Consider the following 19,422-nt stretch of genomic DNA (forward strand, 5'->3'; position numbering starts at 1 on the left):
GTCTTTGTCGTGCAAGTGTTCCCGTAGTTTGAGTGTGGGACTTCAGTCTTAAGTACCCTGGAGCGACCTGTTATCTCTTGACCCATAAAGATCCACAGTGTAAAAAAAACAAAAAAAAAAACTCAAAGCTGGCACTGAGTTGTAAACAAATGTCCCAAGGTGTCTCTCTTTGTTTTGAATGTTTCATGCTCACTGGTTTGGGGAATGTGAATGCATGCGTATGGTGGTGGCACGCTCACGCTCACACACACACACACGCACGCACGCACGCACGCACGCACGCACGCGCTCTGGTGTGGTTTGCCTCTGGACAACTGCATGTTTAGGGTGGTTATGCATGATGGTAATATCACCCCAAGTCAATGGATTGCGTGGCACTTCTGCCATGCAGGGCTCCAATACACAATGCCATCCAGCTGGTCAGTTCAGTGGAATATGTAGTGTCTCCTCTAATGCTGTTTGTGACACGTAGCCTTTTGTTTTCCAGCGGTTGCGAGAGAAGACATAAGAGGAAGGACTCAAAGTTGGACAGGGAGACGAGTTTGTGATCCATACCGGCATCGTCACCGCGAGGCGGAAAATAACTCATCTGACGTGCCACACTCGACCACCTCTGAACTGTGCTGCACCATACGTTCTCGTCATGTTAGACTGTGTGTGTGTGCAACTCATGTAAATCTTTTAGAAACAGTGTTACCCTATGGAGGAACCAACAAACATTAACTGTGATTATTTTCTATGTATGTCAATGTATGGTGATACCAGCAACAGAGGAAGCAAGGAATTCATATTATTATGTGTATCTACCCGTGGGTCAATTTATTACAGATGTAGGATCTTAATTTGAGCAAGTTTTCTACAGCAGGAAAATAATCCTGAAGTAACATGAAATGTGTGAATTATAATTAATGGACATTTTTGTAAGGGCTGAACATATTTTCATAAGGTAAAATCAAGTCTGAAATTTTTTGGTGAAAATTACAAAACTTCAGAAGCCTTTTTAAACCGTAAATACACTACAAGTATTTCTGCAACAGGGTGATCAAATTAAGATCCTACATCTGTATCAACCAAATGGTTTTTAAAGAAACTTTACTTTTTAATGAAATCGTTTGTATTTTGTATGTTTTTTTCTATTTTTTCAACATAGTAATCCTTAAAAAAAAATCTATTACAATATACAATGAAAATCTTGTTAATGGAATAAGCAATGTGTTTTGTTTTGTAATTTGACATCACTATCGGGTCTGTGCACTTAATGATACGAAAACAGTATACTGTGTATGTATCAAATTAAAGTGTTAAATGTACACATTTTTTTCTTGAATGCTCATTTGTAAAATTTTCACTGACATTTTCCTGAAGATTTGTTGATAGTATTTCTTTCTCCATTACAGTGTGGAGGCAGGTTAGGGTTATATTTCAGGCATTGCGGACCATTACATTCCAGTTAGCATAGCAGCATAACCCTGCCATTCTATACCTATTGGTAATGTGATTCCTATAGGGTTTTAACCATAGACTTACAAAGAACATCATGTAGTAATTTATAGGATCTCTGGTTTTAACGATCTTATTGTCTGTGAAGTCTTTAGATGACCGTGTAGAGATGCAGTGCCTTCAGAAAGTATTTACACCGCTTGACTTTTCCCACATTTTGTTGTTACAGCCTGAATTTAAAATGAATAAAATGTAGATTTTATTTGTCTATTTGCCTACACACAATACCCCATAATGTCAAAGTGGAATTATATTTTTTGAAATTAACAAATGAATTCAAATGAAAAGCTAAAACGTATTGACTCAGGGAGTTGAATACTTATCTAATCAAGATATATTACTGTTTTTTTCCCCTCATTTTTACAGATGTTAGAATTTTATTCCAATTTGACAGAGTATTTTGTGTAGCTCTTTGACAAAGACAAAAAAATGACAATTAAATCAATTTTAATATCACTTTGTAACACAAAATATGGGAAACGTCAAGGGGTGTGAATACTTTCTGAAGGCACTGTATGTGTACGTGTGTTCCACGGGCATACAAATGTGTTTTACCGGCATAATGTTCCAGTCACCCTGTCGCTACGTTATGTGATATCTTCTCCTGCATTCCAGTTTTGTTTGACACCTACAAAGTGATGTTGTGTTCTGATTCTGAACTACCAGTAACTGCATTTAAACACCTGCACAAAGGTGAATCAAACTTAGCAGTGTCTTTCTGCAGGATGTTGTGGTTAATTGATAGAAATGCAATAATGGCTTTGTGAGAAAGGGCAAAATGTAATCAAGTGAAGACTCTTAACGATGTTCAATACATAGTATATTTTATTCATGTGTAAAATGTTACTAATATGTTACTAAAAACGTTGAATTGGGGTGACCGAAAACTTGTGGTTTTTATGTTGTCGACGTCTATCCCATTGTACTGTGTTGTGATGGACTTTACTTATTAGAGAAATAATAATGGGTCAATATCAAATTTTGGCCACTTGTAGAAATCTGCCTTAAAATGTAGTATTGATAGCTGAAGACAAGTTTATGTTTAAGAGTTTATCGACTCATCTGTGTAAAATGATCAGTTCAGATATTTGTTGTTCTATTATAAATGTGATTTGTTATACGAGAGAAAGGGAGAGAAATGTACGAAACAATAAAGTGACTGAAACATCCTTTCATTTGGTGAACGTTCATAGCTTGGCCATCAACTTCGGTTCGAGATTAAATGATACCAACACTCATTAACCCTTAACGACATCACAGTTCAAATCGGCAATGACATTACCTCCTTTTAATCTGCTCCAATAACGTGCCTCATATACAGTGCTCTCCACAGTCTCAATAAAGGAACCGGGCCCCTATCCTTGGCCTTTGAGGAGCTGGGTGTCCTCTTCCTTTGGGGTGAGGTACAGGCTGGAGTTGTCAGCCCAGATCTCGCCCCCCCCCCCCCCCCCCCCCCCCCCCCCCACACACACACACACCCACTGGGATGTAGCGGGTGTGGGTCAGCTCCTCTGGGTCCCTCACTAGCCTCCACGTGTAACTGCAGTCTTTTTTAAATGCATGTGGTTGAGGTTTCTGTTCTGTGTGTGTAATGACTGCATACACATCACAGGAGGTTGGTAGCACCTTAATTGGGGAGGACAGGCTTGTGGTAATGGTTGGAGCGGAATCAGTGGAATGGTATCAAATACATTGGTTTCCAGGTGTTTGAAGCCATTCCATTTGCACCATTCCGGTCATTAAGAGCCGTCCTCCCCTCAGCAGCCTCCTGTGAATACTCGTTATATGGTATGTGAGATTGTGTGTGAGACTGTGCACTCTCTTGCCCGCATGCATTTGTGCATGCTATCCCATGCCATGCATCCAGTACTTCCTTCTGCCTGATTTTGTGTGTGTGTGCGCGCGTTTGTCATCTCAGGCCTTTCCTCCAGTACTGTACCTGATCCTGTGTGATCCAGCTCTCCTACAGCTTGTTTGCGTGCTGCTGACACAGCATTATAGCCTTGATGAGGATGGCGTTAGCCAGGGCCTCGTGGCCCGCCAGCACGTACATGTAAGCTCTGAGGTGCAGCACCCGGGTCGCGTACATCTTGTTGGTCGAGTGCTTCCGGTTGAACTCTGAAGTGCTGCATAAGAAACACTATGGCTGTTAGGACAGTTCCAGGGAAAACATTTATAATATGGCTGTGACTTTTCTGAAGGTACATCTTACACAGCTGTGTGTGTGGGTATGGGCATGTGAAGGCACGTCCGAATGTGAGCGTGTGCATGAACCTGTTCATGCATACATTTTAGTCATTTAGCAGGCGCTCTTATCCAGAGCAATTAGTGTTAAGTGCCTTGATCAAGGGCACATCGGCAGATTTTTCAACTAGTTGACCCAGGGATTCGAACCAGCAACCTTTCGGTTTCTGGCCCAACGCCTGCCGCTGGCAACGCGCTAGGCTAACTGTCGCTAGGCTACCTTCTGTGTGCTCTGGTTGATGGCTTTGATGTGTTCGTTGTGCTCCACCAGGGCCTTCCTGAACAGCAGCACCTGACACTCTAGGAACATGACCACGCCGTGGATGGAGTGAATGGATGAGGGAGCCTGTTGGGTCACTCCACAGGCCTTGGTGTAGAAGAAACAGGCCTTCTCCCACTCACACAGACGGGCATGCCTAGGCTGAACGGGATGGGGAGACACACACACACAAGATGGTAGGGTGGACTAGAGTATAGCTTCGGGCTGCATTTTGAAAGGCACAACATTGTAGAACGTTCAGCTAGAAATATGTTATGTAGAACAGAAATGCCTCTCTGGCATGTAGAGAAAAGAATAATGTAGGCTCTATCCATAACATTTCTATCAGTGCACTCACCACAGAGCCAGAGCAGAGTAGAGGTTCATCATCAGACTCGTGTCAGCCACCAGGTTAGGGTCTGACTGGGTCTCCTCCACAAAGGTGTAGCACTCCTCAAACGGATGGAAGGCAAAGCGTGGAACACACACCATGAGACCCAACGTATAGTAGTGGTCGTCTGTAGTTCAGTTAGTAGAGCATGGAGCTTGCAATGACGGTTCGATTCCCGGGACCAACTATACGTAAAATGTATGCGCGCATGACTAAGTCACTTCGGATAAAAGCGCCAATTAAATGGCATTTATAATTACTATACATTAGTTCCTTAACTAAGATATGTCACGTGGAGATTGTGTCCCACAGGGATGCAATATCAAACTTGCCTGAGTACAGCAGGAAGTCAAAATGAAGTAGCTGGTGAGGATCAGGCCCTCCATGCAGTCAGGCAGCTCAACACAGGTTCCACACAGCATCCTTTCATAGATCTTACACTGGTTGTCCAGAGCACTCAGCTGACACTACTGGAAGTAGTCGATGCACGGGAAGATGGTCTAGAGACAAAGGAGGTATGTCTGAGTGAGAGGGATGTTGAAGAGTGTATGGGTGACTGTATACCGGGGTTCCCCAACTGGCGTCCTGCGGGTGGTTTTATTTGGCCCACCCAAGTTTTCGGAGCCAAAAAATGTTTTATTGTTTGACAGACTAAAAACGCCAGGAAATCAGCGGCAAGTGATTTTCCCAGGTATTCACACTCATTATAGAGAGAAATGTGATCGTACACAAACATAAGCAAGGTTTGAAATTATGTTTTAGTCAAACATTATACTGTATCTGTTAGGGCTTCTTGCGGTCATTTTGCAGTCTACAAATTATTTGTAATTACTGTCTGTTTCCGGCAACCCCGACCGTCCGAAATTGTAATGCGGCTTAATCTAGTTGATGATCCCTGCTGTATACTCCCTCTCTTAAGGATGGAAGACATAGAAAATAATGTCAGAAAATCTATATTTCCTGAATGGTGTCTCTTTCTCCTCTCTCCACCCTCAACACACTGAACCGTGTTGTGTTTAAGATTTCCACTGACCGAACAAACTTGTTTACCGAGCTTGTCTGGGTCTTCTGACTCCGACAGGATGTTGATGAGCATCTGCGTGGTGATGGTCGTCATGCGCATCAGCGATATTGGACTCATTCATCACCTATTTATTTCCTCCCCTATATTTGTCAGTTCCCTTTCTCTGTTCCCTGCTGCTGAATTAATTGTTTTAATGTCTGTATTATTAGTTTGCTGATGCTGTTACTGTCTCGTTCCATGTCTGTTCTTTATTAAATGTTTTACTCCCCGTACCTGCTTTGTCTCTCCAGCGTCATCCATGTGACAGAATGAAGCATTGGGGAGTACTGGCGTTCCGGTTGGTGGTGACATCGGCTCTGGGTCATCGTCGATGGAACCGGGGGTGCCTAGCCAGCTAGTCGGGCTACCACACCCTAGCTGGCTCGAGAGGTTTCCTTGCCCCGGTTGGCTCGGATGGCGCCCATCCCACGTTGGGCCTCAGCCTGATCGTCATTTATTGTTCTCCCAGCCGGTCCATTTTTTATTTTTTGGGGTGACGTCGGGGTGGATTCCGCCACCGATGGAACCAGGGGTGCCTAAGCCAGCCCGTCAGGTTTCCACGCCCTGGCTGGCTCGAGAGGTTTCCTCGCCTCGGTTGGCTCGAAGGGTTTCCATTCCACGTCACACTCCACTGGTTCTTCGGGCTCCCTCTCTGCAGCGGGATCGACAGGTGTCTTGCCTCAGCCGGATTGTCGGGCTTCCATTGCCTCAGCCAGCTCACCAGGCTCTCACGCTCCTACCAGTTCATTGGGCTTCCACGCCCCAACTGGCTTGCCCAGCGCCCATGTCTCGGCCGGTTCGCCCATGTGGGATGCCGGGTGGTACCCCTAGAAGGGGTCACGTCTGCTCCCGCCCCCCCCCCCCCCCCCCCCCGGCGCTTGAGGGCGCCAGGCTGCCCTGCATCAAGCGCTTCTTCCATCTAACCTGGACTCATTCATCACCTGGTTATTTCCTCCCCTATATTTGTCAGTTCCCTTGCTCTGTTCCCTGCTGCTGCATTGTTTTTTGTCTGTATTATTAGTTTGCGATGCTGTTACTGTCTCGTTCCATGTCTGTTCTTTATTAAATGTTTTACTCCCCGTACAATGTGACAATTATATTATTAGTAGGCCTATAGATATGCCTGAACAGAAAACATCCTTAATGATTTTTGTGTTTTATTTATGAGTCATTTCTATCAAATAAGACTAATGAGATGAGGTTCTATTGTGTTTGGGGGCAGAATACAGGAACCCTGTACTACACCTTTCAATGTCAGAGAGATGGGAACTTCGTGGAATTTGGCAGCTTCTCCAACAAAACAGACTAAAGCACGGTCGACAAAATGGTCCAGGGCTGTGATCTTGCGGGATTTCAACATGGATGCCTTGGGTGGCCCTGCAACCTTACAGTGTTTCACAAACTGGGAAACCTGCCACTCATATATTCTCAGCCAACAGGTCTGTCTGTTTCACAGACGAGGGTTTTAATAGGCCGGGAGACCTGCCACTCAGACATTTTCAGCCAACAGATCCATCTTCCTACCCAGCGTTCCGGCCCTGGCGTCCTCCTCTTGTCCCACCTGGCTGGGTTTGGAGCAGTGTACCACCAGGGTGGGCTCAGGGAACAGGATGTCTACGTCTTTAGCCTCATCCTCCTCCTCCACCTCCTCCATCACGATCAGATTGCCCAGATTACAGACTCTTCAAGAGCTCCTCGCAGTAGTATGGAACTCCATGGCTTCTCTCCAGCAGGAGCCTATAAAACAGATTACGCTTTTAATTTATACGTATGTTTTTATAAGGTAACTATGGCTTCTTCTGTGAGATATTCATGTACTGAGACAGTGACAGCCTTAGAATGAGTCTTCAAAAAATAGCTATACAGCTGACAAGCCAATTCAAAAGTGTACATTTAAATAAATTATTTTTTACTTCCTCTGGATAACGATAGTTCAGTTTAGTTTAAGTATTCACAACAGGCCCAATTCCCAAGCCATTGTCTTTGAGGAGTCTACGGTCGAATGCTTATATTTGTCCTGTTTCACTGCATGTACAAGTGGGTAACCTGAACGTGTGTGAGGTGTGAAACTCCCAACTCCCGAGACACCCTCGGAGAGTCCATATGTATAATGTATGTATATTCACACACTGGGTGTGTGTGCGTGTTTGTGTACACGTACAGTTCCACCTCGCTAGGAATGCGGACCACCCCTAGGATCTGGCAGGCTAGCTGGGCGATGACGGGGGGGCTCCAGCCCAGGCAGGTTAAGGTAGAGGGTCCGGGGGTCCTTAAGCTCCGGGAAGGGCCCACTCTGACTGGTGTGGGGGATGAGGGCGATACACACCAGAACCGAGGCTCTTTCACACACTTCGAGCAGGAAGGCCAATGAGGCTTGAGCCACAAAGTGATCCTGGTCCAGCACGTATGCACACGACTCGTCCTCGGCGAACTGGACAGACCACACACACGTAGTTATCATGAATCAATTGAATTCTAAGTAATCAAACAATCAATTGCCACCTAAGTCATGTTTTTACATCATCCACGTTATTATCTTCCACAGTACATTGCAAAACAACTCCAGAAAGTAGTTCCTCATCTTCTTGTTTTTCATTTGACTGTCCCTGAGTGACATCCTTAGACACAGCAAACTAAAAGCATAGAACAGATCATACAGAAAAGACCCATCTACCCTCGTTAGCTACTACGAAACAGAACAATAACTTTCAGAAAAGGAACGTTCAGAGATCCCACCTACCTTGACTAACAGGATATCATTGAGAAGGAAGAGGTTCTGCCTCATCTTTGGGTCTAGGATCTTGGAGAGGAGGACACTCTCTCGCTCGGTATGACATGACGATGGCCAGTAGGGTCTGGAGAGCGTAGTTGGACTGTTTGATGTCCGTCTTGGCCAGCTCAAACGAGATCACTCTGAAAGATAGGAGACAGAAGAAATGCTTTCCAATCCCCTGTTGTTGACGTCCATTTTTCTTTGTCACTACTGGGGTTCACTTACGATGAAATTAAATGACCACAGCTTGGGATATAGCACATATTTGTTGTATTATCAACTAGTCTGGTGTCAGATCTGTTTGTGCATTTGGCATGACAATGACCATCGTAGTTGCCAAGACCTGATCTGGGACCCGGCTAACTAACAGTTGGCACTGACCTGACTCCATCCTTGGCTGTTCTGTATACCACCTCAGCCATCAGGCAGCTCTTGCCATAGCCAATAGGCCCCTCGTAGATCAAAACATTGTTGTAGTTCTTGTGACCGGGCAGCCCTGGCCTCCAAGAAACCCTTCAGCATGCTGGAGTACACTTCAATTTCTTTCTCTTGGCCCATGGAGCATTTGAGCTCAACATATCATTCAAATCAATGTGATCTTCCACGATGAATGCATGTCATTCATAATCATCAATACTTGAGTAAACTCATCCAAAAGAGGATATCCCTCCTCTCTCTCAATGGACATAGGTGCTTTACCAACAGTTCTGGAGATTAGATTTTGTTTAATAAGCATGTATGAACCTTCATAAGTTCTTATTACAATTGCAATATGTCTCCCTATGTAGCATTTCAATACAAGAAAGCCACAACAATACACTTAATTATCTAACATGACAATAGTACAGTGCTCAATATGAAAGTGAGTATGAGTCATGAGTTAATGGACTATAAATGATGTCGGTCACATCAGATGGTCACATCTGATGTTTATTGGTCATGAACTGATATAGGACTCCAGGGTTCTTGACTCCCTTCATGGCTTTCTTGGGCAGCTCGTTAAAATAAAACGGGGGCAGTTTTGAGTAGTAGCAAGTCACGCTGTCACATGACACCACCCCGGGGTAGTGCATCATCAGCCGTGCCGCCAGGTTCACCTTACGACCAATCACTAACAGCAAAGGACACAGAGATAGAGTTCAAAGTTCGTAGGTCAAACTGGTAAAACTTGTACAAAATCTGAACATAAAAGTATGTGAGTTAAAATAATATAAAAGGGGCTACAACAAGTTATAGTAAGGTGGCAGTGGCAAAGCACAGTTCCACCTGAGAGTTCAAGTGTCATAAGCGTCGTAAGAATTAGACCAAGGTGCAGCGGGTAAAGTGCTCATCTTCTTAATTTATTAGAAATAACACTTAAACAAAAGAAACAAACGACGAAACAGTCCCATAAGGTACACAGACTATACAGGAAATAACCACCCACAAAACACAAGTGAAACAAACCTCAACTAAATATGGCCTCCAATTAGAGACAATGACAACCAGCTGCCTCTAATTGGAGGTCCTACCAAAAACCCAACATAGAAATAGAAAAATAGATTTAAACATAGAAATAGAAAACATAGAACCTAAACCAAAAACACCAAAACAAACACCCCCTGCCACGCCCTGACCAAACTACAATGACAAATAACCCCTTTTACTGGTCAGGACGTGACATCAAGAGGATGTCAAGGGGATTGTTCCTGTGTATTCATGCCTCACTGGATGTCCTACTACACCACAGAACATTGGGCCTGTGGTTACTCCAACAGAGACAGTCCTGTTGGACAACATTGGACCTTTTGTTAACTAACTATACAACATGTTGCACTCAAGTGTAATACAGATGTAGGATCTTAACTTGAGCCAGTTTGCTAGAGCAGGAAAAAAGTCCTGTAGCAACAGGGAATGTGAATTATTATGTGGATTATAATTCATAGACATTTTTGTAGGAGTTGTTCATAAGGGAAAATCAAGTCTGAAATTTCAAAGTGGAAATTACAAACTTCAGAAGCCTTTTTAAACCTCAAATACACTACAAGTTTAAAATGTCCTGCAACAGGGTGATCAAATTAAAATCCAACATCTGTAGCTTGATAAAAAGTAAAGGCATGTGGTCCTAGAATATTAGGCTGAAATGGGCCTTACTTGAGGTTGGGGATCTCTTTCTGGCAAAGGTCATGTACTCCATAGGCAGCCTGTAAGGCGTGGGCACACTTATCTTCCCGCTTGTCCCCAGGGAGCCCAAACAGACAGAGGAAAGTACAGCCCTGCAACAAACTCCTTGTTATTTAAAAACATACAGTGGGTTTGACTGAAGAAGAAAGTCTTCGTGAGTGCCCCCTTTGTTTCTGTTTCTTGTTAATTGTGTTTGTCGTTTTTCTCATTGCCACCGGGAACAGAGAACTGCTGGGGTGTATTCATTAGTTCACAATTTATCAAAACGTTTCGCAACAAAGTGTTTCTTATTGGACAAGTTCAGGTTAGTCCCTCCCCGTTTCATCCTGTTTGCTTTCATTTGGTTCCTAGTGAATAAACTCCCAGGATTCCACCTTGAATGAACCACTAACTGACCTTGTCGAACATGAACACTTTGTTGACCCTCCCGTGGTGCTTGACTATCTGCTGACCGATGCCAATGGCAGCCTGGTGGATGGTCATACACTGCTCCTGGTCACTCTCTCCTCCCCTGAACTGCATGTTGACAAACACTATGGTGGCCAGACGCATTTCAGACAGATACTCCAGAGGCTAGTCGTCATCTGTCTAATGAGGGAGGAGAGGTCAGAATAGAAAACCATGGCTATGTTCCAGTGACCATACTAGCATACTTATTAGAATGTTTGCTCAATTCTTAATTCTAGGTAAGTAGTAGTGTGGACATTAAAACAGAGCGTACATTTATACATTCACAAATACATGATTCTGATTTTGAAAAACGGACAACTTTTGCTATTGTAAATAAAGAGGACGGTAGTAGGTAGGTTCTTACCTTCTGCAAAATCGTTTTCATTATGTACTTCTGTAAAGTTTTCTCAAGCTCGGCGTTTGACATCAGTCGAGATGCTCTCCTCACACAATCTGTAGACCAAAAAAACGACTGGTTAGGATGTTACAACACAATCATGCAAGTAGAAATATCACAGGCTGATATCTAGCTACTTTCTTTACTGTACCTCTTGTCACTTTTTCATGCTCTACAGATGTTCCTATTGCATCCTGGTACTTCTCAAGAGAAAAACTGGGCTCTCGCTTGATGTATCGCACCTGCATTGAATGACACTATTTACATACAGTCATCTAGCAACCACCCGCCTACTTGAAACTACATTCGTAGCTGTATCCATTAGAGGTCGACCGATTATGATTTTTCAACGCCGATACCGATACTTGGAGGGCCAAAAAAAGCCGATACCGATTAATCAGCCAATTTTTTTATTTATTTGTAATAATGACAATTACAACAATACTGAATGAACACTTATTTTAACTTAATATAATACATCCATAAAATCAATTTAGCCTCAAATAAATAATGAAACATGTTCAATTTGGTTTAAATAATGCAAAAACAAAGTGTTGGAGAAGAAAGTAAAAGTGCAATATGTGCCATGTAAGAAAGCTAACGTTTAAGTGCCTTGCTCAGAACATGGGAACATATGAAAGCTGGTGGTTCCTTTTAACATGAGTCTTCAATATTCCCAGGTAAGACGTTTTAGGTTGTAGTTATTATAGGATGTAACGGCCGTCGTCAGATTGAGACCAAGGTGCAGCGGAGGATGTGTTCATATTAAGGATTTTAATAAACGAATGAACACTATACAAAAAGAAACCACAACAAGGAATGACAGCCAAACAGTCCTGTCAGGATTAACAAACCTAGACATCAAATCAAATCAAATGTATTTATATAGCCCTTCGTACATCAGCTGATATCTCAAAGTGCTGTACAGAAACCCAGCCTAAAACCCCAAACAGCAAGCAATGCATGTGAAAGAAGCACGGTGGTTTGGGAAAAACTCCCTAGGAAAAACATTCACCCACAACATTCACCCACAAACCCCAAAGGAAAAACAGACTGCCTATGTATGACTCTCAATCAGCAACAACGATCTACACCTGTTCCTGATTGAGAGCCATACACGGCCGAAACAAAGAAAACCACCAACATAGAAAAAGAAACCTAGAACGCCCACCCATGTCACACCCTGGCCTAACCAAAAATAGAGAACAAAAAACCCTCTCTATGGCCAGGGCGTTACATAGGAATTATAGGGCTATTTCTCTCTATACGATTTGTATTTCATATACCTTTGACTATTGGATGTTCTTATAGGCACTTTAGTATTGCCAGTGTAACATTATAGCTTCCATCCCTCTCCTCGCTCCTACCTGGGCTCGAACCAGGAACACATCGACAACAGCCACCCTCGAAGCAGCGTTACCCATGCAGAGCAAGGGGAACAACCACTCCCAAGTCTCAGCGCGAGTGACATTTGAAACGCTATTAGCGCGCACCCGCTAACTAGCTAGCCATTTCACATCGGTTACACCAGCCTAATCTTGGGAGTTGACAGGCTTGAAGTCATAAACAGCGCAATGCATTGCGAAAGCTGCTGGCAAAACGCACGAAAGTGCTGTTTGAATGAACGCTTACGAGCCTGCTGGTGCCTACCACCGCTCAGTCAGACTGCTCTATCAAATCATAGACTTAATTATAATATAATAAACACACAGAAATACGAGCCTTAGGTCATTAATATGGTCGAATCCGGAAACTATCATCTCGAAAACAAAACTTTTTTTTTTCTTTCAGTGAAATATGGAACCGGTCCGTATTTTATCTAATGGGTGGCATCCCTAAGTCTAAATATTCCTGTTACATTGCACAACCTTCAATGGTATGTCATAATTACGTAACATTCTGGCAAATTAGTTCGCAACGAGCCAGGCAATGAACGCAAGTAACTAAATATGCAGGTTTAAAAATATATACTTGTGTATTGATTTTAAAGAAAGGCATTGATGTTTATGGTTAGGTACATTTGTGCAACGACAGTGCTTTTTTCGCAAATGCGCTTGTTAAATCATCACCCGTTTGTCGAAGTAGGCTGTGATTCGATGAGAAATTAACAGGCACCGCATCGATTATATGCAACGCAGGACACGTTAGATAAACTAGTAATATCATCAACCATGTGTAGTTAACTAGTGATTATGTTAAGATTGATAGTTTTTTATAAGATAAGTTTAATGCTAGCTAGCACCTTACCTTGGCTTCTTGCTGCCCTCGCGTAACAGGTAGTCAGCCTGCCATGCAGGCTCCTCGTGGAGTGCAATGTAAGGCAGGTGGTTAGAGCGTTGGACTAGTAACCAGAAGGTTGCAAAAACAAATCCCTGAATCCCCCCTGAACAAGGCAGTTAACCCCCGTTCCTAGGCCGTCATTGAAAATAAGAATGTGTTCTTAATCTGACTTGCCTAGTTAAATAAAGGTATCGGCAAATCGGTGGTCAAAAATACCGATTAACGATTGTTACGAAAACTTGAAATCGGCCCTAATTAATCGGCCATTCCGATTAATCGGTCGACCTCTAGTAACCATCTATCCATCCACCCCCCCCCCCCCCCCCCCCCCCACACACACACACCTTCACGGCTCTCTCATTCTCTATGGGGTCAATGGCGATGTTGTCCCTCTCACATAGTTCCCAGGTGTTAGGTGACAAGATGATTGTCCTGGCCACCGCCAACCCCTCTGCCAGCCGCACCTTGTCCACTGCCTGGGCCAATCACCACAAAGTACTGACTGATCTCATCTCCTACGATCACCTTGGAGAGCTTCCCAGCAGATATATCTTGGGACAGCAGAGGATAAAGGGTATCATATTTGAGGTTCTAGTTGCCTATGAAGTCAAGTGTAGCCGGATAATCAAGGCACAAATTCACACAGCGTAGAGTACTGATCTAGGATCAGGTCCCTTATTCAAATCAAAATGAATTCAAATTGTATTGGTCACATACGCATATTTAGCAGATGTTATTGCAGGTGCAGTGAAATGCTTGTGTTCCTTATGATTTTAAAGGAAAAACTAATCCTAGATCTGCACTCTTTGTGAATACGGGCCCTGGTGTTATAACACAAACATGTCTCTCGGCCTGTATGAGACTCAGACAAGCACCTATTTTAACTTTCAGCTCCCGGACTCCACACTGGACCTAGATGTTGAGGCTGCATTTGACCACCAGGAAGATTACTTCACTGAGCTGGACCCTCTCCACCGTCCATAGAGCCAAGATGGCATCGCCTGTGATTAAAAGTTGTTTAGCCATGACGAGTAGAAAAGTACTGTAGCTAGGAATTGTGATCATGGTGAATCTTTGTCTTAAAGCTGAGGGAAGACTATTGTTACCTGCATAATTCAGAATATCTCCCCCCAGCATCAAGGATATCTGAAATACAGGCAACAAACATTGCTTGGTAATTGTTTTTTTTAGACTAACTTAGTCTAAGTTAAGTTAACTAACGGTACATCAGGTTAGATTGATATTGTATTGCTTTAACTTAATGAAACCACAGCTAATTTCCACAATGTAGCTGTTGAGTGTGCGTGTCAACTCGTCTGCTCCATAGCCTTTCTTGCTACTCAAACGGAATTTCTCAGTCAGATTAGTGAAGCCTAAAAAAGATACAAAATGGATTAGTTGACTTCTAGCTAGTGGGTTAGCAAACGTTAGCTAGCTAGCTTTTAAATGTAGATGGAAATGGGTTTCCAGCTCATGTTAGCTAGCGAGATAGCTAATGTAGCTAGCTACTGAGATTAGCTTGCCCGATACATCCGCGACGAGAAGGACTCCATGAAAGTTCTCCGCGTAGGGGGTATCGATAGTGAAGGTGTTGTAGACAACAAGACCAGGTACATGGGCAGCTATTTTGCTTATTTTGTACGAGTCCTCTATCTCACCCTCTCCCTTTATCCAACCCATTTTAGCTGTAGTGTAGGGGCATCATGTTTTTCCGTTGAGCAAATTTGAACGGCCGTTTTTTTCCGTGAACGTTTTAGAATTCAGCTGTTCACTACAAACTCTGGTTAACCAATTCAAAAAGAAGTAGCTATTATAAGTATTTTTTTTATACCAAAAAATGACGTTATTTGAATGCCATGCATTTCGTTTTCAGAACCATGGACAGAGCTTCTTTGAGACGCAAAACTACAGTTGCTCAACTCTAGTCTAGTACATAAACTACTATCATTGGCACAACAGTTGAATGTTATTTCAGCACCATGAACTGAAATAGTTTAGGATTCCATTGGTATGGATGCACGGCGAGTCAAAAACATAGTACAGCAAACACAATGAAAGAGTTTAATTTTGCAGAGCAGGTTTTGATACATATGGGATAAAAACCAAATTCACACAAATGTTACCAGATAGTTTTGCACATTATATCTGAGTTTTTACCATGTTCCCTTTCTTTCAACATTACAAATATAGAAAATAATGTTAATTTATAGAAAAATATTTGTATAATTTGACAACTGACCTGATGCATTATGCACCACAAAGTTAAGGAAGAATACATGATCTGTTTTTTTGTATCACATAATGTAGAGTAAACAATCTAAGTATTTCCAACATTGTATCAACATTACAACAATGCTAAGCAGTATGGCTTTTTAGTATGGCTTTTAGTTTTTGTCAAGGCTTATCATTTGTCGCACAGTATCCAAGTTTCTCTTGAACAAGGAAGCGTTTGTCTTCTTTCAATGATCTTCTTGACGTTTGTTACTGAAATAAACAAAAAAACAAATTATCAATCTGTGACACCATACAGTAACATAGTTTAGTGGGAGAGAGAAAGATACAGAGAAAAAGAGTGTGACAATAAAACACTATTGATCAAATATTGATGTAGGCAAGACACTGCATTTACAAAGTTGTCTAAAATGGCACCATATGCACTCGTTTTAATCAGAGCCTTGGTGGACTATATAGGGAATATGGTGCCCTTTCATACAGCTTCTGGTTGTGTTCTGATGTTTACCTTTTCCCTGACGTTTTGGAGGTCATGACCCAGAGTAAATACTCTTTGGCAGCCAAGCTGTCTAGGACCTTGTTCACGTCGCTGGTGAAGCTCCCATCTACATGTCTTCTGCTCATTGGACCATTCCTGCTCTCCTCTGCAGATCTAGGTACAGTACACAAGATAACACACACTTGTCAGTGGTTCCAAACCCAATACTTCCACACACAATACTACCACACACAATACTTGCACACCCAAAACTTCTACACAAAATACTTCCACACTCAATACTTCTGTACCCAATTACCAACCACGCTGGGTTCAATTTTTAGTCGGCCGAAGCAAGAATACACATTTTCTTCAGGAAATGTACCCTTTTCTAGTTGCGCCTTGTGACTATTGGATGATTTCGGAAGTAGTGATCTGTAGCTGTAGTCATTTGTTGTGCATTAGAGGACACCTTTGTTCCCTGAACAGGTGTTTATGCACACAGCAACTGTGTGATACGCTCTCTTCCAATTCAGACAACACAGTCATCCGAGGGGCAAATATCAATAAATGTATCAATAAATGCAGAGCATAGTTTAATGGGATTTATTGGGCACGACCACATGAAATGTCAACACAGGCCTTAAGAAAGCAGAAAGCAACGGTGCGGCAATGGATAAATTAGCTAAGTTGTTGATTATCTTTTCTCTCTCTCTTCTTCTTGCGTTAGACATGACACACAAGATGTTGGTACTGTAGGTTGAAGGGAAGCCTACTCTCGTCTGGCCCGTCCTGATTTGAGCCAGGAAACAAAGTCCTTGGCCGCCTGGTCCTGTAGGTAGGTGCTCACGTCGCTGGTGTAGGTCCCATCTGCATGGCGTTTGGATGGAGCACTAGATGGAGGTAGAGAGGAAATGGTGTGATGGATACAAAACTCCACTCAACCAATTATATTACTGTGAAATCATTCTGGCTCAGCTAAAATGGCCTCTGAGTTCTTATAACTGTTTTTCACTAACTTTGCTAGTAAAACACTCAAATATTGTATTTTAAGTGTATGTATTGATATAGAAGTTGAGGATAAGTTGATAATGAAAATGGATGGGTGGTATTAGTTTCAAAGTGATGAGTAGTGTTAATAACATCAAGATACTTTGTTTGACGTGGAAGTACTGTGTATATTAATATGTTGCTCAGTACATTACTGTCCTTTCTCTGTATGTACAAACAATGCCATAATATACATGGTGCTGTTGACAAAACATTTTGGGATGAAGTTTAAATCTGTAATATCTCCATCCAAATCTTTGATTGTTCAACTCAAGATATACAGCATTCATCACAGTAAAAGTTTCCAAAAGACTGAACTGTCCTGGTTCTCATTGAGAAAAATATATTATTATTTCTCCACCCCGCAGTATAATATCAGTCATAAGCCTAAAAATATATAATGTTACTCTGTTGAAACACTCACCCACTCCTCTTGGAGTTCATAAGCCATTGAACAAAGTCCTGAGCCATCCTTTCTTCCTGGTATTTACTGTAGTCGTTAGAGAAGGTTCCCTCAGAATGTCTCTTCATGTTAGATACGCCCATCAAATCCTCCAATAGTGGGTCTGCTGTCTCTAAGCTACAGGAGAAGAAGAATCTTTAATGCTGAAATTATGCTGATAGATGCCTCATTATAGTCTAATTTTGATTGACAGTTGCTGTTGGATACATGTACATTATGTGTTAAACACTAGTCATTCCGTCTGTACTCTACGTTGATACTGTATATTGTGCGCTTTTTTCCCTATGATATGTTCTGAAAATATTTGTTAAAATATCCCATGGAAAATTGGGATCATTTCCCCCCCATGGAAAAATAACATTTTTGAGCTGTACCTTGAGTTGTCCTCAGCCTCTTGTAGAGGGACTTGCCAACTGCTCTGTACGATGACCAGGAGGAGAACACCAGCCAGGGAGTGGATGCCAAACATTGTGACCTGCAGACAGAACCACAATTGAGTAACTTAGCCGAAGACAGTCATGTACATTTTACATTGACAAGCAAAAGGCTCCATATCAATCCTATATCCATTGACAAAATCAAAGGTTTTGTTCACAATGGAAAAACAAATCCAGTTTTGAAACAGATTTTCCTAAATCAATTAAGACGTGTCCTGGCTGCAAGAAACTCACCTGTTCCTGTTAATGTGCGGGTAGATGAGATGAAATGTGTGTCTGAGAGAGAGAGTCTGCTTCAGTCCTGGTTCCTTGTGGTTGTATCTTGGTGATCTGACTGGCTGTGGGGGTCTTATATAGCATGGCCATAAGGCCGGGTCTGCTCCGGTGGCCCAATCCTCTCTCTCTCCCACTCTGTTACACCCATTTGTTACTCTCAGTCCATTACACATAGGGCCCCGTTTGGTTGCAGTGGATTAACTCGCAAAGAAACGTCAGTTTAAAATGGAAGATGTGGCATTATCCATGCGAGAAAACAGCTGTCACTTAGGTGTAGAAATCAAACAAGATGACATCCTGTCAAATAGTGTATGTGTGTGTGTGTGTGTGTGTGTGTGTGTGTGTGTGTGTGTTTACTGTAAATGGGAAGCTGAGTCAGGGTTTGTGGATTATATTAACTATGATAGAATCAGAGATGGAAACTATTTTTGGGGTGTTTTTCCTTTGGTCACCCATTTAAGACAAGAACATTTCCATTGTGGGCCCTGTTGATCATCCCCTTTTAGATAACATGAATGCATGTGTTATTCAAAGCCTATACCTGCATTACCATTTACTGAATGTACTTATAAACCATTTACAGATGATATCAAATTATCATATCAAACCAAAGTCATTTTGATTTTGATTATAAAGTACCAGTTACGTTTGGACACACCTACTCGTTCAAGGGTTTTTCTTTATTTTTACAATTTTCTACATTGTAGAATAATAGTGAATACATCAAAACTATGAAATGACAGATATGGAATCATGTAGTAACCAAAAAAAGTGTTAAACAAATCAAAATATATTTTATATTTTGAATTCTTCAAAGTAGCCACCCTTTGCCTTGATGACAGCTTTGCACACTCTTGGCATTGTCTCAACCAGCTTAGCTTCATGAGGTAGTCATCTGGAATGCATTTCAATTAACAGGTGTGTCTTGTTAAAAGTTAATTTGTGGAATTTCTTTCCTTTTTAATG

General features: G+C 42.2%; 2 protein-coding genes and 2 pseudogenes across 4 annotated transcripts in view; 1 reads left to right on the forward strand and 3 right to left on the reverse strand.

The window, feature by feature from the left end:
• LOC106574399 (sodium-driven chloride bicarbonate exchanger) overlaps positions 1 to 2,669 on the forward strand; it is a 52,527-nt gene extending 49,858 nt beyond the window's left edge. For all 3 annotated transcript variants that reach the window (XM_014150254.3, XM_014150253.3, XM_014150255.3), the window contains one exon: positions 488 to 2,669. Coding sequence is in view for 2 of the 3 variants with exons in the window: in XM_014150253.3 (XP_014005728.1) it covers positions 488 to 548 (61 nt within the window). In the remaining variant the exon portion in view is untranslated. The remainder of the gene's footprint in view (positions 1 to 487) is intronic.
• A 369-nt stretch (positions 2,670 to 3,038) lies between these two features.
• On the reverse strand, positions 3,039 to 4,988 carry LOC106574455 (adenylate cyclase type 10-like; annotated as a pseudogene).
• Positions 4,989 to 5,170: 182 nt separating this feature from the next.
• LOC106574452 (adenylate cyclase type 10-like) lies at positions 5,171 to 15,200 on the reverse strand (annotated as a pseudogene).
• Positions 15,201 to 15,567: 367 nt separating this feature from the next.
• Positions 15,568 to 18,607, reverse strand: LOC106574454 (glucagon-1). The gene is made up of 6 exons (XM_014150353.3): positions 18,415 to 18,607; positions 18,118 to 18,218; positions 17,705 to 17,860; positions 17,007 to 17,123; positions 16,261 to 16,404; positions 15,568 to 16,004 (listed from the first exon to the last, which is right to left on the reverse strand). Exons 2-6 carry the CDS (start codon positions 18,210 to 18,212, stop codon positions 15,980 to 15,982), a joined length of 537 nt encoding a protein of 178 aa, XP_014005828.1. The 5' UTR covers positions 18,213 to 18,218; positions 18,415 to 18,607; the 3' UTR covers positions 15,568 to 15,979.
• Between the last annotated feature and the right edge of the window lie 815 nt (positions 18,608 to 19,422).

The sequence above is a fragment of the Salmo salar genome, chromosome 16, assembly GCF_965601325.2.
Source record: "Salmo salar chromosome 16, fSalSal1, whole genome shotgun sequence".
Lineage (NCBI taxonomy): Eukaryota > Metazoa > Chordata > Actinopteri > Salmoniformes > Salmonidae > Salmo > Salmo salar.

Bases quoted from the DNA above. Each gene is read 5' to 3' on its own strand.
- LOC106574454 (XM_014150353.3), bottom strand. From the start codon at position 18,212: ATGTTTGGCATCCACTCCCTGGCTGGTGTTCTCCTCCTGGTCATCGTA. The intron at 17,861-18,117 runs GTACAGCTCAAA...CTTCTCCTGTAG, and splicing joins GAGGCTGAGGACAACTCAAG to CTTAGAGACAGCAGACCCAC. The intron at 17,124-17,704 runs GTGAGTGTTTCA...ACCTCCATCTAG, and splicing joins ATGAACTCCAAGAGGAGTGG to TGCTCCATCCAAACGCCATG.